Source organism: Lasiosphaeria miniovina (genome assembly GCF_030549165.1).
Source record: "Lasiosphaeria miniovina strain SMH2392-1A chromosome Unknown B0T26scaffold_4, whole genome shotgun sequence".
Classification (NCBI taxonomy): Eukaryota; Fungi; Ascomycota; class Sordariomycetes; order Sordariales; family Lasiosphaeriaceae; genus Lasiosphaeria; species Lasiosphaeria miniovina.
The window spans coordinates 2609934-2634472 of NW_026848223.1; the positions used below are offsets into that span (position 1 = coordinate 2609934).

At 56.7% G+C, this 24539-nt stretch overlaps 8 protein-coding genes across 8 annotated transcripts; 5 read left to right on the forward strand and 3 right to left on the reverse strand.

The window, feature by feature from the left end:
* Positions 1-2706: 2706 nt before the first annotated feature.
* Positions 2707-3501, forward strand: B0T26DRAFT_751546 (uncharacterized protein; the record flags this gene model as incomplete). Its single annotated transcript, XM_060445386.1, has 2 exons — positions 2707-2765; positions 3009-3501. 2 exons carry the CDS (start codon positions 2707-2709, stop codon positions 3499-3501), a joined length of 552 nt encoding a protein of 183 aa, XP_060296290.1.
* A 554-nt stretch (positions 3502-4055) lies between these two features.
* B0T26DRAFT_740867 (uncharacterized protein) lies at positions 4056-6038 on the reverse strand (the record flags this gene model as incomplete). Its single annotated transcript, XM_060443897.1, has 2 exons — positions 4056-5430; positions 5524-6038. 2 exons carry the CDS (start codon positions 6036-6038, stop codon positions 4056-4058), a joined length of 1890 nt encoding a protein of 629 aa, XP_060296291.1.
* Positions 6039-6350: 312 nt separating this feature from the next.
* Positions 6351-7153, forward strand: B0T26DRAFT_298006 (uncharacterized protein). The gene is made up of 2 exons (XM_060434235.1): positions 6351-6589; positions 6869-7153. Exons 1-2 carry the CDS (start codon positions 6417-6419, stop codon positions 6996-6998), a joined length of 303 nt encoding a protein of 100 aa, XP_060296292.1. The 5' UTR covers positions 6351-6416; the 3' UTR covers positions 6999-7153.
* A 1706-nt stretch (positions 7154-8859) lies between these two features.
* B0T26DRAFT_646449 (RNA dependent RNA polymerase-domain-containing protein) lies at positions 8860-13343 on the reverse strand (the record flags this gene model as incomplete). Its single annotated transcript, XM_060437814.1, has 3 exons — positions 8860-11813; positions 11876-12290; positions 12606-13343. The coding sequence occupies 3 exons, from the start codon at positions 13341-13343 to the stop codon at positions 8860-8862; spliced, it is 4107 nt and encodes a 1368-aa protein (XP_060296293.1).
* Positions 13344-14067: 724 nt separating this feature from the next.
* Positions 14068-14877, reverse strand: B0T26DRAFT_298174 (uncharacterized protein). The gene is made up of 3 exons (XM_060434236.1): positions 14710-14877; positions 14397-14647; positions 14068-14263 (listed from the first exon to the last, which is right to left on the reverse strand). The coding sequence occupies exons 1-3, from the start codon at positions 14774-14776 to the stop codon at positions 14252-14254; spliced, it is 330 nt and encodes a 109-aa protein (XP_060296294.1). The 5' UTR covers positions 14777-14877; the 3' UTR covers positions 14068-14251.
* A 1085-nt stretch (positions 14878-15962) lies between these two features.
* On the forward strand, positions 15963-18800 carry B0T26DRAFT_646277 (fungal-specific transcription factor domain-containing protein; the record flags this gene model as incomplete). Its single annotated transcript, XM_060437795.1, has 8 exons — positions 15963-16053; positions 16305-16550; positions 16622-16853; positions 16923-17408; positions 17462-17509; positions 17565-18449; positions 18525-18640; positions 18700-18800. The coding sequence occupies 8 exons, from the start codon at positions 15963-15965 to the stop codon at positions 18798-18800; spliced, it is 2205 nt and encodes a 734-aa protein (XP_060296295.1).
* A 730-nt stretch (positions 18801-19530) lies between these two features.
* Positions 19531-20911, forward strand: B0T26DRAFT_740870 (S-adenosyl-L-methionine-dependent methyltransferase; the record flags this gene model as incomplete). Its single annotated transcript, XM_060443898.1, has 2 exons — positions 19531-20346; positions 20882-20911. 2 exons carry the CDS (start codon positions 19531-19533, stop codon positions 20909-20911), a joined length of 846 nt encoding a protein of 281 aa, XP_060296296.1.
* A 1095-nt stretch (positions 20912-22006) lies between these two features.
* On the forward strand, positions 22007-24118 carry B0T26DRAFT_298267 (zinc carboxypeptidase). The gene is made up of 4 exons (XM_060434237.1): positions 22007-22750; positions 22953-23064; positions 23130-23411; positions 23471-24118. Exons 1-4 carry the CDS (start codon positions 22181-22183, stop codon positions 23779-23781), a joined length of 1275 nt encoding a protein of 424 aa, XP_060296297.1. The 5' UTR covers positions 22007-22180; the 3' UTR covers positions 23782-24118.
* The last annotated feature ends 421 nt before the right edge of the window (positions 24119-24539 follow it).

The window sequence follows — 24539 nt, forward strand, 5'->3', positions numbered from 1 at the left end:
CCTGTGGAACTCTCGAGTGTCGGGCCTTATCAATTCGCTAGACAGAGTGTTGGTGCATGACGCCGAGTAAATTTAGTTGCCGGCCAATCTCGTCAACGGCCACTAGCCCGTTGCGCCTCGACCTTCTTTATTTGGCTGCACCATGGTTCCATTCGTCTGACCACGCCTGCTGTGCAACCCAGTCTGCCTTCCACCATGCCTCGCTGTCAAGTGGAAACGCCAAAACCAGACTGGTCAGGCTACGTGCCGCTGAGTATGGAACTGCACCTTAATCGGGTAAAGGTACCGATGGTGGAACACCCCGCTCGAGTCCTTATATTCACTAACGTACCATGCAGCTCGCCATCTCGCCCACCGCCACCACTCCGAGACCCGCCGAACGCCGCGGACCGCCGTGCAGTAGCAGACGCCAAATGGCCCGCACCTCGGCCAGATTGTCCATTTACTTGCTGCCCGCCGCTTGTCCCACACCTCCATCTCCTCCGGCCCCGGCGCCCGCCGCTACATGTCAACCGATCCAAGCGGGTTTAGAGGTCTGGATTCTTCATTCCCCTCCCGCTAACCGCCGCTGCCGCCGCCGTTCCTCCCGTGCAAGAGCACACCTCTCGGCCCGAGAACCCTGGCCACACGTGCTCGTGTCAGAGTTAGAATTACGCGACTCCCGGCCACGGCTTCTCTGGCAACGGTTGCACCGACGGCACGAAATATACAACCTATCGCTGAGATGGCGGGTAAGCTCCGTGACGGCGACGCCACCCACTTCGTAAAATACCCCGGGGCGATGCAAAGAAGCCATATTGCCGAGTTCTCGGGCGATGCGTATTGTTCGAAGAGCAACGGCATTTCCCTTGCCGTTACTGCTGCCATGCGCTATGCGTCTCCCTTCCCTCCTGAATCAATAATGTCTGCCGCCAGAAGTTGATATCTAGCCACTTTGAATCCAGCAAGGTGGTGGGCGGGAATAAGACTTGGGTGGGCATGATACTCCCGTCGAGTTAACATGTGTGAGTTGCATAAAGTTCGCATACATCCTGACACAGAGCCCCCAAGAGGGTTCTGTGGACATGAGGACATTGATTGTGTCCCCTTTGGCTGTTTTGCTCTACTCTTCTCGCCTGCTTGCCAACTGGCGAGTTCTGGCGACCTAGCCTGCACGCCAAAACAACCTCGTGTCTCAGATGGCATTGGACCTAACACGGCCACGTCCTCTACCCAAGGCACAGCTCATGGTCGCACAGAATCAAGTCTATGACTGTTCTCTGTCCCAATACTGAGCGGATTAGAAACCGTACCGGTGCGGGGCTGATCTCTATAGAGTTTGATGCTGGGAGTTGAAAGGAATACAACCCGGAGAGACTCCCGGTCTTGATTTCCGTGGTTCCAAACTGACAAATCATGACATGAGACCAGGGGGCTGGGGGCCGGGGACACAATTAGGTGGCAACCCGCAACCCCAGATGGCCTCAAGGTGTCGCTTTTGAATCAACCAAGCTGAGCCGGCTCCGTGGCCCAATACGATAGGGAGTCCATGGTATCCATATCCCTTCCCATCAATATCCCTTCTCATCAATATCCCTTCTCATCAATATCCCTTCTCATCAATATCCCTTCTCATCAATATCCCTTCTCATCAATATCCCTGCCCCCCTTATCCTCGCCCGCTGGATGCCGAATATTCATCAACTTGGACAACCATAGAGGCTCGCCCTATGTGCTGCACGTTAATATTCCCGGCCATCACTACCACCCGGCGAGAAGAAAAGCAATGAATCAGCTGCGAGTACGGAGGCTCAGGCCAAAAAAAGGGTCATCCTCCACGGTGGCCAGGATCCGAAATCCTACGGTACCGGTCCGTTTGCCAGGTGCCGTCATACACCCTACGGATCCGTTCAAGCTCGTTGAACCCCCTGCAATAGCCATGAAGACCATTATCTGCTTATGCTGTGAAAGATTGGCTTGTTGATCAGGCAGCTGGCGACTTCAATCTAACCCCTATTCGGACGTGGCGTCCAGGTCCTCGCACTGGGGAGGGTGATCCTTCTTTTTGGCCTGAGCCTTCGTACGGATACAGAGGTGGTCCGAGATGTGCAGGGTCCAAAGTCCCCCGCTCGCTCGCTCCCCGCACTGCAGCCGGCCTTTATTTACACGGCACGCCGACAGCCGCAACGGCCTTGGCCCAATGGGAACGGGGGCCGTCGCTCGGGGGCGTGTCGTGAATAAAATCCCATGCTTGGTGATGCGACCCAACCTTGGCAAACGGCGCCGACCCATTGGCGAGACCCTGCCGCAGCGACGTGCTTTTCGGGCTGGGTTGATGCGCTTTGTGTCACCGTGACGGGACAGGTGGCCGTGTGTCGAGATGCACTTTAGTAATTATGAACGGCAACCGGGGGTTGTGTGAGGAGTGTGCTGAGTGATGGCTTGCAAAGAGGTTGGAGTAGGAAAGCGGTCGGCTGCGATTTGTGAAGGCGGCAGTGGGTGGTAAGTCAGAGAAGCACGAGGGTGAGAGTCAAGGCACCGAGGTGCTGGTGGTTGCGAGTCAACTAGGAAGATATATTCCAAGAGGCTCCCTCGCAAAGACTCCGACCGCGGCGGCTGATGCTCGTCGTTTTGTCGCCAACTGCAGGCAACTTGAATCTAATTCATTGATCGCTTCATCTCCATCGCCAATTATCCTACACGATCCACCTCTACCAAACAAAAGCCATGATGCTCATCGACAAACAAGGTCTTGGGGCTCTGCTGGGGTTCCTCGCCTTTGCCAGGTACGACGTCTCTTCCTCCCCAACTCTCTTCTTTGCTGGGATAGCCTGTAGCCACCACAGCCATCCGTCAAAACAAGTACTGTTGCCCGGACCTCAAGGCAACAGGCGTCTGTTTTGCCTGCTGGTGCAACGGTAGCTTATGAAACTCGTCTACGCAAAGCACCCAGAGCGGCCGTCTGGTGCTGTTTGCACTGCCAACAAACGTGAACAAACCAAACTAACCTCACCACGCCCCCTCCCCAGCCCATCCCTCGCCGGCTACAACTGCGGCTCGTCGGTCGTGATCACGGGAGCCACACCCTGCACGTTCTGCCCAGCACCAACATGCACGAACCTCGAGGTGGGCACGCTGCCGTGCAGCTGTCAGGGGGTAGCGACGCCGACGTTCACGCAGCAGGCCGTGCCGTGCCAGTCGTGGGGCCCGTGCAACACGCTGTCGTGCGCCACCGTGGTCGCGACGTGGACGCAGCCGTGCCCTACGACGCTTGCCACGACCATCTCCGTCCCCCGGGGCGGCTGCCGCACGTTTTTCGATACCGTCACCGCCAGCCCGGCAACCGGCTGCCCGCCGGCTCCGGCTTGCAGCACGCCGTACTGTCTCGCTGCCACGACGGAGACGGTGGATTGTGCGTGTACTCACGACGTGTACAGTACAAGGACGGTGCCGTGCCCGACAAACTGCGCGAGTGTGCCGTGTCCTCTGTCGACGCTGGACTTTGTGTATACCAACTGCTGACGGATGGGTGGCAGCGCAGAGGGTGGGGGCATGGTATGGTTCACACTATGGGCGGGCGTGTTTTCGGTGGGATGGATGCTGGCTCTCTGTGGTGTGGTGTGGTGTGGTGTGGTGTGGTGTGGTGTGGTGTGGTGTGGTGTGATGTGATGTCGGGATGATGTTATAACTATGCGGCGGCAGCCTGGCAGTCAGTCACGTTGGGAGGTCAAGTTTGAACTTGTTTTGGGTCTATGACTAGTATGTTGCTGTCTTCGGTTGATATTTTAACTGCCTATCCAAGTTGCTACCGTGGTTCTTCCAAAATGAACGAATGAATGCGGTTGCTAGTTGCTAAGTGTGTACAACGGTACAACGGGCAGCCTGGAATTTCAAAGACCAAACAACACGACTGGGGCAATTGCACTTCTTCTACAGCCACACACGCATATTTACGTATACATTTGGAGCAAGACATTTTCGTTTTTCCAGCACAAAGAGAGAGAGAGAGAAAGCAACCCTTACAAGTCCAAGTCTCGACAACGTTGGAAGAAAGAGACGAGGAACACGCCACGCGCTCACGAGCATTGCGCAATGGCCTTGCCGTCCTTGATCTCGGCCAGCATGTCGTCGCTCGCCTTCTGGGAGATCATGAAGGTGGACACGGCGGGGAAGATGCCGGGGATGCGGGCAAAGGCGCTGGCATCAATGACGCGCAGGCCGGCGACGCCGCGGACGCGGAACTTTGAGTCGAGCACGGCCAGCGGGTCGGCATCGGCGCCGATCTTGTTGGTTGACGTCGGGTGGTGGCCGAAGGTCTGCTTGTAGATCCAGTCCTCGTCGTCTTTGCCGCACGACCCGGCGGCGTCGGGCTTGCCGTTGGGGCACGGCGGCTCGACGGGCGTGATGCCGATGCGCAGGTAGATGCTGCGGATCCAGGCGACCGTCTCCTTCATGGCGAGGAAGTCGGCGTCGGCACCCGCGGCGTAGTGGTTGAAGTTGATCTCGGGGGTGTCGGTGGGGTCGGCGCTCCGCAGCTTGACCCAGCCCTTGTCGTTGACGCTCGACCCCTTGACCATGCTGACGCCGTAGGGCGTGCGCGGGTCGGCCGGCGTGCGCACGGGGTTGTCGGGCCAGAAGCCGCGGAACAGGAACCCCTGCCCGCCCATCAGGAACATGTCGCGCTCGCCGTACGCCGCGTGGCCCGTCTTGAACATGGCCACGGCCGCCTGCCCGGTGCCGCCGTTGCCCGACCCCACGATGGGCATCTCCTGGTTGTCCATCAAGTGCCGCCCCACCCCCGGCAGATCCTTGACCACGGCGATGCCCAGCTTGGCCAGTTCTGTGGCGTTGCCGATGCCGCTGAGCTGCAGGATCTGCGGCGAGTTGAATGCCCCGCCCGACACGATCACCTCGCGCCGCGCGTACGCCGTGCGCTTGACCCCGGCCGCCTTGGCCGCGCGACGGCTGTCACCCGCGTACAGTGACTTGCCAAAGAGGTACTCGACGCCCGTGGCCCGAGGGACCCCGGCGGCGCCGCACTTGGTGCCGGCCGTGTCGAAGAGCACCTTGGTCGCCAGCGAGGTCAGCGACACGGTCAGGTTGGCGCCGGCCTTGACGGCGGCCTGGATGTAGTCGCGCGAGCTGTAGCGGTTGCCGTTGGCGTACTGGTGCGTCACCAGGCCGTACACGCTCGACGTCTGGTCGCGCGCGGGCCCGAGCTCGTTCGGGTCGCGCACCAGCAGGTTAGACATGGACATGGTCAGGTTCCAGTCCTTGGCGTAGGCCGCCATGACGTTGTTGCCCGCCAGCCCGCCGCCGCCCTGCTGCCGCGCCTGCGTCATGGAGCCCATGTTGGTCTGGAAGAAGCCGTCGAACCCGTGGTTGGCCGTGCCCTTGGTGGCGTAGTTGTTCTTTTCGATCTTGGCAAAGATCTTGTGCATGTTCTCGGCCCTGCGTGTCGGTTGTCAGCACCGGCGCTTCCGATAAGCAAATGGGCCACCCCCTGAGCCTTGTTCCAGTATCATGGCAGGCAGGAGCACTTACTTCCAGCTGCTGTCCCCGGTGACGTCGGCGTGGAAGTTCCAGTCGCTCTCGCTCGGCAGCCAGCACACCATGGCGTTGATCATGGACGAGCCGCCAAGCGTGGCTCCGCGCGGGTAGTAGACCCCCAGCAGCTTAGAGCCGGCCGGCGCGCCGCTCTGGCCCACCCAGTACTTGCCCTCGGGCGTCAGCCAGGTCAGGTGGCTGTACTGGTTGTCTCGTGGGTCACCCTCGGGGTAGTGCTTGACGTAAAAGTCCCACGTCACCGTCGGCGTGTACTGGCCGAACCCCTTACCGGGGTTGTCGTCGCCCGCCTCGAGGATCAGCACCGAGTATCCCGCCTTGGCGAGGTTGACGGCAACCACCCCGCCGCCGGGCCCGCTTCCGATCACGATGTAGTCGTACACATCGCCGTCTTTGGCGCCGCTCTGCGCTGCAGCAAGAGGGTCCAGCAGCAGGAGAGAGAGGGACAGCAGCTGGCCGAGCCGGCGCAGGCTTCCTCCTCCGGACAGCTTCATTGCAAAGTGCTTCTTTCCTCCGAGACTCACAGCGGTGGCTGTCGCAAAGAGCAGAGTGAAACCGCGCTGGTGCTTCGCTCAAGACTGTGGGCGCAGAGGTCGAGATCAGGCAGCCGGGGACGTCAAGCTGATAACCGCCGCCACCGCTCGCGCCCTGGGCCTTGGCCGGCCTTGGCGTGCAACCTTCCCCACCCTCCCTCGCGCCGTCTGCCATCGTCGACAACCGCTAACCGAATGTCGTGGACGGTCGGGGAGAGAAAGAAGGGTGATGGAACGTCTTTAAACGTCTTGGCGAGGCTGGGCAGCAAGCTTCATCCAAATAGCCAAGCCTCGAGCCCGCCCGTCGGCTAGCCATCCGAGAAGGGGGTAATATAAACAATGCACCCTGGTGTGCCGTTCGAGTGGACGGTCACGTTTTTGTCCATGCCTGGTTGCGTGCACGGAGCTGCGGCGGGCCCAATCCGGTCTGGACCTCTGCCCCTGTCACGGCGGCCGGGAGAAGAAGAAGCACAGAGTGGGCGAGGGTGGGTAAGCAGTGTCTCGCAGACGAGGCGCGGCGCGTCCCGGCTAGAGGCCGGCCTGGACTGGAGCGCGGAGCATTGATCAGCCACGAGTCCATCTGCCGTAGTGACTAAAGTATGTAATAGTGCCCGAGCTGTTATGAGGAGCGGGGAACATTGCATTGCTAGGACTGTAGAAATAGCCGGGACTTGCCGACATCTTTGGGAGCCCTCTCAGTCAATAACCGCTAGCTACTGGTGCGGCTTGGCGTCCGCATTTAGATGCTCGGGGGTTGCGGCGCGGCCAATGAGAGGCAGATGGGTGACGAGGCGCGGTATGGTGTCGACCTTGTATACAGGCTGTTGCGTAATCGAGACATCAAGTCAAAACCGCCACCCAACGAAGCCACGGTGTTGGCGGGAGGGACAAACATGGCCGTTGCAAGCAGGAGAAAGGTGACGTCGGAACTAAACTACCACGAAGAAAGATGTCAGTCCAGATTAAAATTTGCAGTAAAGAAGCTAAGGGGTATCGGGCGAGTCGCATTCAAACGACGGGCTTGACACGGACAACTTACCAGACAACCAAAATGCAAATACAATTCCTCCAAAACATCTCATCGCCCTACATAGATCCATGTGGTCGTCTTTGCTCTCCCGTTTCCGATATCTAACTATACCCTATCCGACGCTGTTGAAGCCTCGAACCTTTGAGCTAGACAACTGCGGCGAATCCACGAGCGGACAGCTTCTCAAAGCCGTCCCTCGTTGCGCCCGCCTCTAAGGCAGACCGGGCGCTGCTAACTATTCGAGCCAGCAGTCCCCCCGCTACGAGTCTGCAGCGGGGGCCCTATGACCAGAATGAGTAAGTACAATTCAAATCCCTTGACGAGGAACAACTAGAAGACACCTCTGGTGCCAAAAGCTCCATGTCCAATATGGTGTACGAGCACACTTGCAGGAAAACGTAGTTGATTGATTGCTTAAGGAATCTAAGCTATCTGCCCGCAGGCAGGAAATCTATGGTGGGGTAGGCTGGTGGTGCAGGGACTATTATGTGGTCCCGGCTAGGTTATAGGCTTGGTCTGTGGCTAGCACACCCCGTCATCTCGGAAACTCAAAGAAAATTGAAGCAACAACAAACGAGTAAAACGGAAAGAAAATACGCTGGCAAAGCAATCGTGAGAAACGCAACAAGGAAAACCAACGAGTAAAACGCAAGGAATTGGATATTAATAAAAAGAGAGAACCCCGAAGCAAAGTGAAAATAGCCCGCCAGCACTTGACATGCCGTTCGAATCGAAACGAGCGAGCTAGCTAGTTACTTTTTTTCTATCATTTGCTGCCAAAATCCGTCCAAAGCCTCCACTTCCTTTCTCGACCGAGTGCAGCCAGCTGGCTGCGGGAGACTGCGACGGCATCCCGCATGGCTGTACTGATAAAGTGTCTTTATTGTTCCGAGAGGGAGAGAATCTGGATAAGGAGCCCCCGTCAGGCGCGGGAACTGGGCAGGTTGGTGTGGCCTAGGTCGAGCGGTCCCGGAGGACGCGACAAGCGGGCAGAGTATGGTCCGGCGTGACCGTGGTCGTGAAAGGAGCCCCAGAAGACGCACGAAGCGGGCAGAAGAAGAAGCGCGCAACCATGGCCATGGTAACAGCCCCAGAGAGTAGGGGAAGGAAAAGGGGTAAAAGCTCCGTGAGGGGGGTTGTCTTGGAAGTCAAATGCATGCTAGAGTAGTGAAGAATGAGGATATTTGCAGTGTGTGTATTTTTTAACGTAAGGAAGAAGAAAAGACCTGCGCCCGCAGGTCGGGGACCTGTGTTGACCCTGTGGAAAAGGTGGCCCAATCAGGTGCCCTGTGCGGGCCCTACCCAGGCTCCCTGGACCATGCCGAAAATAGTAGTTTTAGGTCTTTCTGACAGGTTGCGATCGGGGTCCTATAGGACGTAGGAAACGGCTAGAAAAGCCCGCGATTATGGTTAGATAGGGACCCTAGAAATGCAAGAAGTTAGGGAATACCAGAGTAATCGTTGCCAGATAGAAAGCTCCCGAAGGCGAATGAACACCGGTGACCGTGGCCAGATGCAACCCCCAGACGGCGGAAACGGGAGAAGATGAGTGCCGTCATCAGAGAAACCCCCTAGAAAGAAGAAAGAAGAAGAAACGGGCGAAGAAAAGTGACCGCAGTCACTACAACGAGCCTCAGAACCGGGAGCAAGACCCACTCAAAGCCTTGGCGGGTATAATAATCAGGCACGGGAGACGCAGACTTGCACGCACGCGACGAGGAGAAGGGGAGATGGATGTACGGCTCCCGACGACTAGTAATCGTCGTAGCGACCGAACCCCCACCCGTAGGCGTCGCCGTCGGCCTCGCGTTTAAAATAGTCAGCATCCGGGTGCTCGGGCCCCTCGCCCTCGATGCGCGCGACGTACTGCTTTATGAAGCGCGCGTCGGGGCTCAGGCTCGCGTACATCAATGGAGTGACGAAGGCGGGCGCACCGCCATCCACGCGCGTCATTTGCGCCTTTATATGCGCTAGCTGGCGCCCGGCCATCTGCCAGACGAACTTGGGGTTGCTGAAGTACAGCGACCTGAAGGCCGTGCTCGCGCGCAGCAGGGCCCAGGTGCTGGTCTCGTTGGCGTCGGCTAGCCACGGCTGCTCGAGCAGGCCCGTTATCTTAGAATCGGGCCTGTTGGAGCCTGCGCGGCTGATGGCGCCGGGGGTGATGTCCTGCCACTTCCTGTGCAGGATCTTGACGCGGGCCGAGTAGTCCAACTCGTCCTTCTTGCCGCGATTCATGGCGATCCTCCAGTCGCGGTCGACGAGCATGATGGCGTTCCTGAGCTCGTCGAGCACGGCCTTCCACGACGGCGACTCGGACGCCAGCGCGTGGAAGCCCTCAAAGTACACGACCAGGTCCGGGTCCCAGTAGTGCGCCGCGTCGTCGTCCGCCTTGCCCACGGTGCGACCCAGACCCGCCTGCATAGCCTGGTAGAAGTCGTGAAGCTCGTGGTCGATGGCTGGCTTGGCTACGCAGAATTTTAAGTAGTCGATGATGTGCACCGGCTCGCCCTTGCTGGACCAGTCGCTGCCCTTGTACCGCGGCTCGTCAGGCCGCAGCCCGTTGAAGTGGTCCTTCTGCAGCTTTTCCCAGCTCTTGTTGCTGAAGATGACGCCCTGCTTGCTCTGGTCGACGAGGTGGCCGACCAGGCTGCTGAGCAGCACGGCTTCGGGGTTACTGACACTGTTCATATGGTAGCAGAGCTTCTCCTTGTAGTTGGTGCAGATTCCCAGAAAACTCGGCTGCATGGCGAATTGGAAGCTCTTGTTGATCATGTCGTAGACGGCTTTCTCTCTATTGCCGTTGGACGCCTGAAGAAGCGCCTCGAGTTTCGTAGTATCTTTTCTAATGTATTTTGAAAGATCGGGTTCTTCTGGCATCTCGGCGTTGACGAAGGTCTCGACGATTTCTGTGTCCCAGCACACCCAGGCCATATCCCCATCGTAGTCGCCGCCCGAGAGTTTTTTGGCAAGTGGAGTGTTGCCCTTGGACGAGAAGACGATGACGTCTTTGAGGGAATGCAGCTCCGACTTGAACACGGCGCGAACCCTCTGGACATCGCTAACAAAATGTGCCGGGGATCTGGCGACCAGCACGTCACAGTCGGCGAGAAGGGTGTATGATGTGTCTCTGGACTCGTCTCTGAATCTTGACGAAAATCCCACGTGGATTTCGTTCTCTTCGAGAACTCCCAAGAAGTCGACGACCATAAACATGTATGCCGAGCGGCCAATGTTTATGTTGAGCTTGGTCTTCAATGTGTCGCACCTTTGTTGCTGTAGCTTCCATGCCATATTTTGAAGATACAGTTGTTTCTTGGGGTCAAACCCGCTATCCAGAAGAAACTTCAGAGTCTCCTCTCTGCTATCCGGGAGCCCTGCCAGGAACTTGATATGTCCTAATTTAATCCGCTCAGAACGGTTTGACCAACTCTCGTGCACCCACTGGCGAAACTGAATAGGACGTTTGAATGCGGCCTTTTGGACATCGAAGTGGTGCTGCAAATCCTTGGTGAGACGGTTGCTGATAGCTTGACGCATCTGGCGACGATCATTTGCCCGGTTTTCCAGCACGGGTAAGAGCTGCAGGTTGAGCCCCGCCGACTTCAGCTGGGACGCTATGCTCCGGATTTCCAAGGTGCGGTGGAACGGATCTACAAAGTCGCACTCCCACTTTCGTTGGGAAGGGTAGGTCTCGATCCAGTCCTCGTCGCTCATGTCGCTTACATCCATTAGCCACATGCCCTTTGCCGATCCCATACGGCCCTGCACTGCCGAAGGAATATCCGTCAGGCCGAGTGAATCTCGGATTCGCTTTGCCACGTTTCGGGACATGCGACCAATGCCATCGTTCATGACCTCTCCGATGGGGGACAGGATATCGCAGTCGTAATGGATAATTTGCGAGGGCTTGAATACTATAGCCGGGAATGTTTTGCTCAGTCCTAGTTGAATGCGAGAAAAGAGCCTTAGATAGGGCTGCCATTCGTTGCTGTCAATCTGCAGAAGCCAGCCGAGCATGTCGCTAACTTTGAGATCAGTCCTATTGTTGATTGACTGTTTCGCCGGAGGAAAAGAGCTGGTCTTCCCGTGAGGTGCCTTGCGGAAGTTGTGACCGCTCTCGGCAAAGAAGTGGACTCTCTCCGTGATCGTAGGCTTCTCTGGCTCCGATTTTCGCCAAAGATCTCTTGCTGGCTTTCGATATCCCGCGTTCTTGCTGTAAAACGCACGCCATTGGCGCCCGACAAAGGAATGCTGTTGCTGAGTCAACCAGTTGATAACTGTTTCCGAACCCCCCGATCCTATAGGGGACGGTATCAGGATCTCAAAGAAGCGATCTGGCCCGAACTTCCTCGTCAACCGGCAGCCTTGATCGAGACGAAGAGGCATCATGTCCAGTACAAACAGCGGTCCATCTTTTAACTTGGTCAAGTCCAGCTTGGCCGAGAGAATGACGGCATTCCCCTTGCTCTCGAAATTTGCAAGGGCGGCTGCAAACACATTGGCTAAAGGCTTCTCGGGGAATGATTTGCCACGGAAGACTGGGAGCTGGTGAAGGTCTTTCCATATGTCGTTCATGGTGCCATCCGCCCAGGCAGGCTTGTATAGCAGACTCTTATCGTCGAGATTGACACCGCAGTGCAAACAGATCCGAGTGATCTCCCAGGCCACAGCGAGTGGCGCCCTGTGAAGCCAGCGCGGAAACTTTGCTGTGAGAAGGTTAGAAAAATTTAACTCAAGAGTTAATAGAGAGAACGGAGACTCTATTTACGCCAGATATTTTGAAGACGCTCTTCAAGAAGCGTACGCTTCGCAGGTTTCGCGGCATTTGAGGGAGATTGTACTAACTCCTCTGGAATATCGAATTCTTCTCCTAAATCAGAAGGAATCGAAAATTCGCGTGGTAGCGGTTCGCGAACTTGCGCGGGACGAGTCTTTTGTCGTTGGGAATTTAGTTCTATCAATTCATCCAACGCTTGGATGTCATCTGACGAGAGTGCGAGGAATTCGTCATCGTCCTGGGCTACGTGTGACCCTTCAACGAGTTTTGGTCGCTGAGAGCCTTGACGCGTAGTTGTCTGGGTTGATTGCAGTTTCTGTGCGTTGTCCAGACTAAAGAGACTCTCAAATGAAATCATGCTGCTACTAGCAGACGTTGTATTCCGAATATTCGTAACAGCATGACCCTTCGTACCGGCACCAAAACCATAGGGGATCCGAGAGCTGGCGGGGGAAGAGGTTTCATATGTGACCAGGCGAGAAACGGGCGGAAAGAAAGAAGGCGGTGGATCAAAACCAGATGACGCCCCGGATCCTACAGGAGGCAAAGTCTTCTGCTCAACTTGGCGAGTGGCCGGGGGGGTAGAAGGCGTGGGGGCGAAACCATATGGTGCTCTAGATCTGACGGTAGATGAAGCCTGGTGTTTGGCGCGGAGGGGGATCGGAGGAATGGCGGGGGCTGACGTGCTGAAAGCAAACGTCGTCACAGAGCCAGCCTCCACGGCACGAAATGGAGGGGTATTAACGGGCGGCCCCGTGGTCTTTTTCTGAAGCCACCGCCGACTAGGTACATTGTCAATAGCGCTGACGGAGGGCATGATGGCGGACTGGGCGGGCATTTCGCCGCTCTTGGGGCGCTTGGTGGCCTGAGAGCCATCGCCGTCGAGCGAGTGGCGCTTTTGGCCTCCCGGGGAGGGGGATTCTGGGTCGGGAAATTGGGACAAGGAGGGCGAGCTCGGGAAGTCCGTTTGGACTCTAGGTTTTGGCTTGAACTGTGTGGGGGGCTTAGAAGCGCTGCGCTGCTGACCGGGAGAAGAGACTGCGAGTCTCTGCGGCTGAATCTGATTCTTGAAGCTCTGGAGGGTTTCCAACAACAGGTCCTGCAGCGACAGCTTCTGGCTCATGGTTCGGGCTTTAGGCGGCTCTTTGGACGAGGAGAGGGCCGTCGGGTTGGCCTGCGGTTTGACCACCCACTGACGGCTGGTGGCCCTTGCCTTGATGAAAAAGGTATCAAGTGCTTTGTCAATCATTCCGTCCGGACTGTAGAAGAGGAACTGTAGGTTCTTGTAAATGCAGTCCCGGCGCTTGTACTCGTCGTCCTGTCGGGCTAGTTCGAGGCGTTGGTAGGGTGTGAGGCTTCGGTCGGGCACCTCAATCCCTAGCCCGTAGTCGTCATTTAGCCGCTGAATTAGATTTGTGAGGGGATTATCTCGCTTCTGCGGCGTTCTCGGCGGCTCCATCTCGTCGGTGCTGGCGTGGGTCGGCGCGGCGCGAGCTCGCTGCCTCACGCAGAGCGGGTGTGAATGTGAGCTCTGCCCCGAGCTCATTCGTGAATCGTGATTTTTTTTTTTTTTTGGTTTTTGGCCCTCGAGCTCAAAGAATGCCCTCAATCGATCGAGAACAATGCACGGGCCACGTTAACAGCCTTGCCCCACTCGCCTGCACGGAGAGTCAAAGACACAAGTGCGGGCATGTTGCGTGGCAGTTGGATCGATTCTAACAGCTCTTTGAATCTTATTAACAGTAACAAGTACCCTATAGCCCTAGTAGCTAGCTATACTTTAATAGTTATAAACTTAAAAGCTACTTTGCATAAACATATTCGAATTTTGTACCTAGCATCGCCAGAGCAGAGATCCGGTTGCCCAACCCTCACTACCAGCGGGTGGGCCATCGCCGGACAGAGGACAATGACATCCCCGTCTTGTTCAGAGTCACCGAAAGAGACACCGAGACGTCCCCGTTGTGTATCAGAGTTTTCCCCTCCAGCTTGTCATTAGGGTGTCGAAAATGAAATCGCGGACCCCCTCGCTCTCTTTCTTCTGATGAGCCAAGGACATCGAAAAAGGGTGGCTAAAATACTGCAGTAACTCGGCGCCCGAAAGTTTGGGTATCGACAAATGGTTGGTGGTTAGTAACTCGGCGTCCGAAAGTTTGCTGAGTCGGGGGTCGTAGACGAGTAAAGTCGAAACTGCTTAACCTTCTAACCATCGGTGCTTCGGTGGGATTTCCGACATCATTATATTGGCCGTGATATCTGCTTTCCGACACTGGCCATTTGCGGGGTGTTTCTAATTCTGCGTCGAGGTCAGGATGTGAAGAAGGGTTCGATAATTTCGTACTTTGAGCACATCCTTCGTGATGACTGTCAATTTAGACACTGTCTCGAGCTCAGCCTCGTCAAGGCGGTATAGAGTCATCGGTAATCTGTGGCCAAATGTCCCATCATTAAAGCCGAAATACCCATCAGAAAACTCAAAAATTAATGCGTGGAACGAATGAGGGACGCATACACACTCTGGGTCCCGTGAAGGTGGCCAAAACTCTAGGAATTTCCAGATCCGCGTCCAATACGGGTTTGTGACGACATTGCGATAGCCGATCCTTGCTTTAAGAACGGCCCGATTTCTCAAACCTTGACAAATCGGCGATGTTTCGACCCTAGAATCCAGCTTGAGCCACAGTGGCGATGGCGGTCCCTTTTGTCCTTGGACATATGTCTGTATCCAAGACAGAGTCTGGTCGAGATACTCGTGATCCTCACCTGTCGGTTGCTAATCAGTATCGCCTTTGCAGAATTTTGAAGTAAGTGAGATTCTAACTCACTGGGGTGGACCGCCAAGAGACGGATTTGCGATTTAGAACTGTCAAGGGCAGTGTAATGAAGCGGCATCTTTTGACTCGCCTTGCCTTGATGCGAAAGAAACTGAGGGATGTAGGAAGGGAAATCGCGAAAAGCGGGGTTGTTGCCTTCCAGCAGCACAAATAAATGGAGCAGTCTCACAGGCCAGCATTGCTGTTGGGAGAATTAAATCTCCAGCATTGTTGACCCGGCTTCCTACCCAAGGTGCCGTATTTATGTGCACTGCTTGGTATCACGGAGTACGAGACCCCCCAAAGCAAGACATCTGATTAGGGTACGGATACCGAGTGCTCATACTTCGTACGTTGACCACGTTCCGTGCATCTTCCTTGAGCGGTCAGCGGGATCCTAGCGACTGTCAATCCGGGATCCACCGTGTAACAGTACGTAACGAAATTTTTGATGCACGCCTGAAAAACATCAGCCTTACACAACGGCAGCTGCTAGCTGCCCGTTGCCGAGAACCCTCGGGCCATGGGTGCGCGTGCCAGTGCGGAGAAGACCTGTGCTGCGTAAGGGAGTACTAGACGACTGCCGTCGTGCCCCATATAGGAACCTCTAAACGCCACAATAAACTGGACGGCTATAATAACATGAAAGGCTAGATGAAACAAGCGCTCCTGCAACCTTTAATGGAAGTGTGGGCTTCTGTGCGAGCTTTAAGTAGAAGACAGGGACACCTTTCCGTAGCTACCAGGTAAATCTGACGCCGTCTCCAGCACTACACGCCCCGGCATGGACTGGGTGGCAAGGAGGGTTAGTCCCTGTCGAGTGCTCAGTCAGCACGCAACCCCTCTATGCATGGGCAGGAATTCCGAAGGGCCCCTCGCAGCCGCAGCTAGCTTACGCTCCCCCCACCTCAAATTTGAACTACGCTTGGCTTTCGCCAGAGGAGGGGGAGCAATTCGGATTTGCATCGGTATTCAATCCTGACACAACCCAGGCTCACTCCCGAACCACCGTCCGGCACACGCCCAAGTTGATCAAGTCGGCCCATTGCCTCGTGGACGCTAGTGCAGACCGAGTACCTAGTAATACTCGCCGCGCAAAGCGACGCCCGCTCCACGCTCCACTTTTACGCGGCCCCCTCGAGTGCCTAGCCGGCGCAGCACAGCGCTCACCTCGCCTCGCCTCGCAGCGCTCAATCGCACCTGAAGCCTGCGCACCCGCCGAACGTCGGGCAGGCACCCTCCCTACGACGGCTGCCTTCGATGCAATGTCGGACACGCAAGAGCTCCCCAACCTCCAGGATCTCACTCCGGAGGAGGCCAACCGCATCATCCACTCCCACCGCAAGGTGCGGTATGGTACGTTTTGAGCTTGTGCTTGTGCTGGGCCCAGTCCCAGTCCTCCTTTCCCGGCCCCGTCGCTTGTCCAGTTCCAAGATGCGTCCGCCCCCGCACCAAACCCGGCATTGGGAACCTCTATGTCCTCGGCCCTCGGCACCCTCGTCCTAGGCCTGGCCTGGCCTGGCCAGCCAACCTACACCGCACCCCTCCCAGCCCTGGGGGTCTTCCGTTGTGTCTGTTGATAACGGCTCACACTTCATCTCCCATAGGCACCGCATGCTGGCCATGTCGCCAGAGAAAGGTCAAGTGCGACAACAGGAGCCCCTGTGAGAATTGCACCAAGCGCGAGCACCCCCAGCTGTGCTCCTACAAGCCAAATCGCTCGACTACCGGGAGCAAGTCTGGCTCTTTTGGCTCGGACCAGATTCAGATCAAGAAGCGGCCACACTCGCCCGACGATCCCGACCAGGACCGAGCCCTGAGCAGCGAGCCCCGTGAGTCGATCGGCGCCTTCGGTGAGTGGCCTGACCGCTGTTCCGGCGGCACGCTTTGGCATGTTGTTATTTGTTGCTGACGCCTTCGACAGAGTCGGAGCCCGCCGAGATTGCACGATACGTCGGCCAGAACAGCATACCGGCGCTGCTGAGAGAACAGACGTCGTCCCACGCACCACAGGAGGCCAACGTCATCCGCCAAGACATGCGTTCCCTACTGGGGCTCGACACGTCGGCCCCCTTCCCTCTAATGTCCTCCCGTCACATGGACAGGCTGACCCAGGACATTTCCTCCGAGCTGCCCTCGGACCGCGAGGTTATGAAGTGCGTACTGCTCTCCAAAAAGCCCCCTACTCGCTATGGCGTGCGGTGTCGTGCTCACATGCTAGACAGGTTGTTCCGGACATACAAGGAGATCCCGCAGCCATTCTGGGGCTTCGTCGTGGACATTGATGACCTCGAGTCCAAGTTGATGATCTACCTGGAGGACCGCGCAAAGAATGCCAGGGCCTCGACCAAAACACCCAAGCCCGTGTCCGCATCATGGCTGGCCACGCTTTTTGGCGTGCTTGCCGTTGGCTCCCAATACCACGACTCGCCTTACCACATCCGGACGCGAGATTCCCACAAGTATATCCAGATATCGTTCCACTTTCTACGGCTCGCTAACTTCCTCCTCCGCCCGAATCTCGACTCCATACAGGCTTTGCTCATGACGAGCTTCGTGCTACTAAATGACATGAAAGCCGAGGCTTCGTGGGCTCTCCTCGGCCTTACGTGCCGCCTGGCCCAGTCTCTAGGCCTACATCGAGTTCAGGCTCTGGATAGCCGCCAGAGCGCCGAACTGATGAAGAAGGAGACATCACGGAGGAAGCTATGGTACGTCTTCTCGCGTCTAGATTTGTCCGCAACGATGTGCTGATTGTTGACAGGTGGACATGTCTCTGGCACGATACGCTGACTTCTTTGTCCTTTGACCGGTATGTTGACACCCCTTTGTTATGTTCTTGAGGCCCCGAACTAACGGGTCTGAAGGTCTTCAATGACCAACATTCCTTGCTGTCCCATACCGCTCTCTCCTACCGCAGACACCGAAGGATGGGCGTACCTCGAGGCCATGTACCACCTCTGCAAGATCATCTCGGACCGGTTGAATCCGGACGCTATCGCGAGTGCGACATACATGGAGATCCTGGACAACTGCGAAGCCGTGGAGAGCATCCGGGACAGGCTTTTGGCCCAGCTTCGTGTCAAGGAGGCCTGCAAATCCGCCCTCGATCGGCTGCAGCATTTTGCAATCCGGCTACACACCTCGTTTATCGTCTCTGTCTGCTGCCGACCTGCTCTGACCACGGTGGAGAGCGTCCGGCTCGACAGCTCGCAGAAGAAGTTTCTGGCCGACAGGTGCAAGGTGAACCTCACGGAAACGGTCCGCATGTTCCTCGCCATGCACCAGCTTTCTGTAATACCCACGAGATCGTGGGCCTTTACTTACCACGGCCTGTCGTCTGCCGTTCTCTTGGGCATCCTCGGCGAGACCAAGGCCGACCCCGAGGTTCGCCAGCTCCAAGGCGACTTGATTTCGGCACTGTCAGCAACTGCGGCCAAAGAACAGACGTCTCCGCAGCCGCACATTCAAAAGTCGGACCACGATATAGAGCTCTCGGGCCCCTTGTCTCGGGCACTGACTGCCCTGAAGATCATATACGACCACGGGTCCGTGACTGCACCGGGCGTCAAGGGGGAAGGGAGCATCTCGGTACCGGGTTCCGGCACACGCACACCGCTGCAGCCCAACCAGCCTTCGGGCCTCAGCTCTGGTTCTGTCCTCGGACTGGATCCTCATCAAAGCGCCGCGCTGGCCATGGCTGAGATGCAGCAGCAGCAAAACGGGAGTGTCACGCCCGATTTCTCCCATGGGTATGTCCGGAAATTCTATACGGTCTCCCCTCTTGCACACACTGCAATGGTGACAAAGCGCTAACCCGAGACCAGGATACCCGCATTTGGCCACCCCCTGCTCCAGCAGCAAGGCGGCTTGCCTGACATGTCTAGTTTCGACCCGTCCACGTACATGGCGCCGATGGACTTGTATGATTCTATCTTCTGGGGTAAGTCCATTCCTTGTCCGCGCTACGAGCTAGACACTGACTGCAACCGTGCTATCTAGAATCGCCTGATCCGTTTAACACCGGCGTGGATTCGATGAACTTTGACTTTCTCGCCCAACCGCCGCCGGGACAGCCGCCGCCTCAGCAGTTTTACTTTTGATTTCCTGCACGGTGACGGAATACGAGTCACGGGAGCATGTTCACCAAGGGTGTGGCGATGGGGAGCAGGTAGTACAACGTGAAGGCCTTCGCTTTGCAGAGAAAAAGGGCGAAGAGGGAAAGGGAAGCCCATGCTGCACTACACTCTCCACATTGTCATGTTCGCGCCGAAAATTGGCGGCAGTGGATGGCTGTCATCCGCTGGCTCTGACGTTTCTTTCTTTTCTTTCTCCTTTCATTTTTGCATACTACGTCATTGAAGGGATTGAGGCGCGGAGTTGGCGTTGTTTAACCTGACATTGGATTATGGGATCTACGAGATCTAGGCCTAGGCGGGCTGGCTTTGGAGTTTGTTTACGGGAAGCAGAGAAGTCATTTTCGGACGGACGATGTTTTTTTTTTTTTGTATGGGAAACTACGAATTTTTAGTTCCCGGGGCTTGAACACGAATTATTGGTTTTCAACACTTTTGAATATTGAAGCGCGTTTTTACCTGGCAGTTTCCTCGCGAAAATTCACCCTTGACGTGGTTACACGAGATGACGGCACTGCTCGCTGTTTACGAGTCTGCCAGAGCGGGGAACTCCACAGGCTCAAACAAGGAATGTAGGGAGGCAATTATTTAGCACCGGGCTGTGTATTATAGCCGATCCCCTCACTCGCCGTCTCGCAACACCTTTTCCACAAACCCGCGCATTCCCGCACTCGAGAGTATCTACTACGAACAAGCCATGGCGACACCGCCACCCTCGCAGTACGACGCCATTGGCTCGCGCTACACGCACGCCTTCAAGGCCCTGCCGACCTCGGCCGTCGAGACGACCAACCTGCGCGCCGCCGTCGCGCCGCACGTGCGCGGCGCCCGCGCGCTCGACCTCGGCTGCGGCACTGGCTATTACTCGCGCAAGCTGCTCGAGTGGGGCGCGGCGGCTGTCGTCGGCGTCGATGTCTCGCCCGAGATGGTCGCTGCTGCGAACAGCCAGCAGCAGCACGCGCCCGGTGGCGACGGTGACAAGAAGAGGCTGCGGTTTATTGTTGGTGACGCCGTCTCGCTGGGCAGGATATCACTCCCCGATGACAACGAAGAAGGAAAGCACGGCGCTTTCGACCTTGCTACGGGCGCCTGGCTGCTGAACTACGCCAGCAGCGCCGCCGAACTGACTCGGATGTTTGCCACCATCGCCGCGAACCTGCGGCTAGCGTCCGCTAAAAACAGCAGAGGCGGCGTGTTCGTCGGCATCACGCCACCCCCCGTCGGCCGCGCAGACATGGACGCGCTAGCGGCACGCACGAACAACCTCGCTACGGATGCGGAACGCACCGCCGTGCTAGGCTACTCAGTCGCCTTCCTCGACCGCCTTGCGTCGGGCGATGGGTGGAAAACCAAGATGACTGTCTACGGTCCCGGTGGTGCTGGTGCTGGTGCTGGTGCTGGGGAGGACGTCACGTTTCAAAACTACCATCTCGCCCGCGAGGTCTACGAGGACGCTGCTCGCCGAGGTGGTTTGAGCGGGCGTCTTGAGTGGCGCGCTGTGGAGATGCCGGCGGTGGAGGGATTAATTGAGGGAGATGGGGGTGGGGATGGGGCTGGGGATAGGGAGGCGGCGTTTTGGAGAGAGTATGCGGTGTCGGGCGTACATTTGGGTGTGCTGGTGGTTGAGAGGGGTGAGTGATTAACTGCGGCTTGTCCAGGAGAGTCGGAGAGGATGGGGTTGGGGTTTGGGGTGTGTCTATTGGCAAAAACGGAGGGCACTCGTTTTGTTTTGGCCTATCTTTTTGTTTACCTATCTGGCCTGTGGTTTGCAGATCTCAAAGGGCGAGAGCTCTGAACACCAGTGTTCTGAGGAAGACCTTCCGGGTGGACATTGCACGGGTTGGAGAGCCTTGATGTTCCTTTAAAGATTCAAACGCTACACGTCTATAGGGGTGGAAGGAAATACAGGTCCACTCAGGCAAATCTGTAATAATAGCTCGGCCGTTGCTGGAAGATGTGAATCATAATTAATTGCAGCCACGGACATTATGTTATTTTAGTGTGTGAATGGTGATAGATATGAGCTATTTCGCTTTGGCGACATTTAGATCTGCCTGTGGAAGTCGCTCCCAGAGTAGAGGAAAACAAACACAGTCATGGACAGATCATCATCTAAGAAAAATAAGGATCGAGCAGCTGGGTGGTGGTGGTGGAGAATCTTGTCTCAACGTTTCTGAATTATCACAAAATTGCCTCATTCTCGAACAGTTTAACAGTTTATGATTGTTTTAGTCACACAACAGCAGCGCCGCACAGCAGTCTTATCTGTGCAGGCAGCTCGGCCACGTCACTGCTGGTGTCCTTCCCCTTTCGATATCCCGCCTGCAACCTTGATCTCGATTGTGCCAAGCAATGTGCCCTGATGAGGAGGCTGCCCAAGACCTCGCTTCCCGAGCACCCGCCTTGGAAGGCCGGGGAAGCGCAGGAACCCGGCGGCAGTAGGACGGACGGGCCAGTTTCCACGTTTAGCAGCTGCTTGCCCAGCATCGTGGGCTCCTCGCAATGCAGCCGCCGTCCCATCCCACCGCCCAAACAGGAAGCTCGCTGGTTCTGGCGATGGCGAGATCGAGGCATTGACACCCGCCCGTGTCGTCGCACGACGTTGTGCAAACAAGGTTACAGAGATCAGGCAGCTAATTCCCTGGTCTCGCCTGTAGTCTGTCCGTCTCTCACGATCTCGACGTTCGAGAACAACAGGACCAGCACGCATGCCTTGGAAAGTCCCCGAAAGGGAAGGTCGGGTGGGTCTTGGCACGCGGTGGTCGACCCTGGTTCGGCATCTGGGTACTAAGTAAGGTAGCATCCATGATCTGGGTCGCACACACACACACACGCACACACACGCATACACACACAGTGAACGAACAGTGGGGGCAGAGGGCGATCTACGGCCGCAATGCCGTGCCGCGCCCCAGAGGAAGGCCGCGCTGGAATGGGAAAGAGAGGAGGGCTTATCACGGCCTGCTATTGGGCTCCACTGTTTATTGCTAGCGCTCATGCAGCCGCGGCTCTTGATTTAACAGCGGCACTCGTCATGCCGTGCCGCGAGCGTTGGGAAGGTTGCAGCGCACCCTGCGGCTTGCACCCGAAAGCGGAAGGTTCGTCTGCCCTCATCGCCCACGCTCCGAGGCCGTGATATTGCTCGTATCCGTGTGCTAAGCTACCTAGCACCAAAGCTAGCTAAGCCTGCCACCTCGCCTGTGCGAGTGCGAGCGAGCGTGCACGGGCGGCTATAAGACCGCCATGGAGATCCCGCAGCCAAGACCGTTTCTTATTGTCATGCCATCCGAACTGTTGTCCTCTGTCGCCGAGCCGAGGGATTTTGCCCCGGGAAAATCTTGCACACCATGAAGCTCCTCGTCGCATTTTCCAGCGCGCTCGCGCTCGCAACGGCCGCGTCCATCGCCACCCCGCCCAGGCCGGCAAAGAAATCGTACGACGGCTACAAGGTGTTTCGCGTCGCCGTCGGGCCCGAGATCAACCGCATCAACGCCCTCGTCGACAAGTACGACCTGAAGACGTGGAAGGGAGCCCCGCGGGCCGGCGCGTACGCCGACATCGTCGTGCCGCCGGCCCAGGCCGCCGCCTTCCGGGCCGATGTCGCCGATCTCGAGGTCATCACCATGCACCAGGACCTGGGCGCCGCAATTGCCGACGAGTCCAGCTTCTCCGTCTACGCCGCCGGCTCCGCCAACGCCACGTGGTTCAACTCGTACCACGCCTACAGCGACCACCTCCAGTTCTTGAGGGACCTGCAGTCGTCCTTCCCGTCCCAGTCCGAGATTGTCACGGCCGGCAATTCCCTCAACGGGAATCCCATCACGGCCATCCACTTCTGGGGGAGCGCCGGCAAGGGGGTCAAGCCTGCCATCGTCTTGCACGGCACTGTGCACGCCCGCGAGTGGATCTCTACCATGGTGCGTCTGTCTAGTTTCTCCTGTCCAGTTTCTCCTGTCTAGTTTCTCCTGTCCAGTTTCTCCTGTCTAGTTTCTCCTGTCCAGTTTCTCCTGTCTAGTTTCTCCTGTCCAGTTTCTCCTGTCTAGTTTCTCCTGTCCAGTTTCTCCTGTCCATCTTCTCCTGTTGTCGCTGCTGCTGCGCAAATGCTAACCCCGAGCCAAGGTCGTCGAGTATCTGGGATACAACCTCCTGACCAACTACGCCACGTCGGCCGAAATCAAGAGCTTTGTGGATAAATACGATTTTTACATCTTCCCCGTGGTCAACCCGGACGGTAAGCTGCAATTCTCCCCAGACAATCTCGAGCCAGTTCGATGCTGACTGGCCCAACCGTCACAGGCTTCCTCTACACGCAGAGCTCCGACCGGCTCTGGCGCAAGAACCGGCAGAGCACCTCCGGGAGCACCTGCATCGGCCACGACATCAACCGCAACTGGCCCTACCAGTGGTCCGTGACGGGCGGCGCGTCGACCGACCCCTGCGCCGAGGATTTCAAGGGCAGGGCGCAGTCGGACGCGCCCGAGACGACGGCCCTCGTGGCATGGCTCAAGACGACCAAGGCGAACCAGGGGCTCAAGCTCTTCATCGACTACCACTCGTACTCGCAGCTGTTCATGACGCGTGAGTGTTCTTTCATGTCCCCGTCATCGGACCTGCATGCCTAACTTGTGTCGGTTCAGCATACGGATACTCGTGCACGACCGTGTCGGCCAAGAACACCGAGCTGCAGGCGCTGGCCAAGGGCGCCGTGGCCGCCATCAAGGCGACCCACGGGCTCACGTACCAGTACGGCCCCATCTGCTCGACCATCTACAAGGCCACCGGCAGCAGCGTCGACTTCGTCAACGACGTCGTCGGCTCCGACTACACTTTTACCACCGAGCTCCGCGACACGGGCAACAACGGCTTCGTGCTGCCCGCCAGCCAGATCGTGCCCACCGGCGAGGAGACGTATGCGGCGTTACGCTACCTGCTGTTGAATATGAAGTAGTGGTTGGGGGGGTTGCGGTGGGCTGTAGTTGGTTGGCTGGCTTTTCGTGTTGCTGGGGAGGGATGTTGCATTAGCATTTGCATTATGGTTTTACAGCATACATGGCCGAGCTCTTCGTATTGGTTTTTTGCTGTCTTTGGGTAGCTGGCATATTTTCTACTAGATATTCACAGGTCTCTGTGGAAGATGAAATATTCGCCGACTCTTGCAACGCAAACAAGATCCAACGTGATAGATGGCAGTAAAAGAAAGGTCAATAAGTAGCCTGCGCGTTGTGTCTCAGTCTAGGCCTAAATGTTTAGAATAGAGAAGAGGTGTATTATTTCGTCTGCTCCAATGAGAGACTTTCCGCAAGGAGAAATTTCCACGGTTAGTCACAACAGTGAAATGGCTCACACCCATAACACAAAGATGCGTTTCTACTCTTCTTTAAACTCGAATTCAGATCCTAGATGTTCAATGAGAAGTTCTCTTCGGGTTGTCAAAGGCGTCGCAACAATGCAATGTTTCGGTGAATAAAATAGGATATGAGAACAGGCCTCTTTAAGAAAGAGCCAAGAGATGGGGCTTTGGTATTCTATACAAAGCCAAGGTACTTAATCAGAGTCTCACACACGAAGCCTTTAGGCTGCTCTAATGTTGCTTTGAGTTTCTGTATAAGGCGTTAACGCACTTACTACAAGTTGGCATTGGCACACACGGGCAAGACCCTTTCATAAAGAAGAGCAAGCACAAGAGGAGGAAGATGGATGGCGCTG

Excerpts from the sequence above, each read along its gene's own strand:
- B0T26DRAFT_298267 (XM_060434237.1), top strand. The coding sequence starts at position 22,181 with ATGAAGCTCCTCGTCGCATTTTCCAGCGCGCTCGCGCTCGCAACGGCC. Across the intron at positions 23,065-23,129 it reads CCCCGTGGTCAACCCGGACG|GCTTCCTCTACACGCAGAGC; the intron begins GTAAGCTGCAAT and ends CAACCGTCACAG. Across the intron at positions 23,412-23,470 it reads CTCGCAGCTGTTCATGACGC|CATACGGATACTCGTGCACG; the intron begins GTGAGTGTTCTT and ends GTGTCGGTTCAG.
- B0T26DRAFT_298174 (XM_060434236.1), bottom strand. The coding sequence starts at position 14,776 with ATGCCGCTTCATTACACTGCCCTTGACAGTTCTAAATCGCAAATCCGT. Across the intron at positions 14,648-14,709 it reads TCTCTTGGCGGTCCACCCCA|GTGAGGATCACGAGTATCTC; the intron begins GTGAGTTAGAAT and ends AGCAACCGACAG.
- B0T26DRAFT_298006 (XM_060434235.1), top strand. The coding sequence starts at position 6,417 with ATGCACCCTGGTGTGCCGTTCGAGTGGACGGTCACGTTTTTGTCCATG. Across the intron at positions 6,590-6,868 it reads AGCAGTGTCTCGCAGACGAG|GCGCGGTATGGTGTCGACCT; the intron begins GCGCGGCGCGTC and ends ATGGGTGACGAG.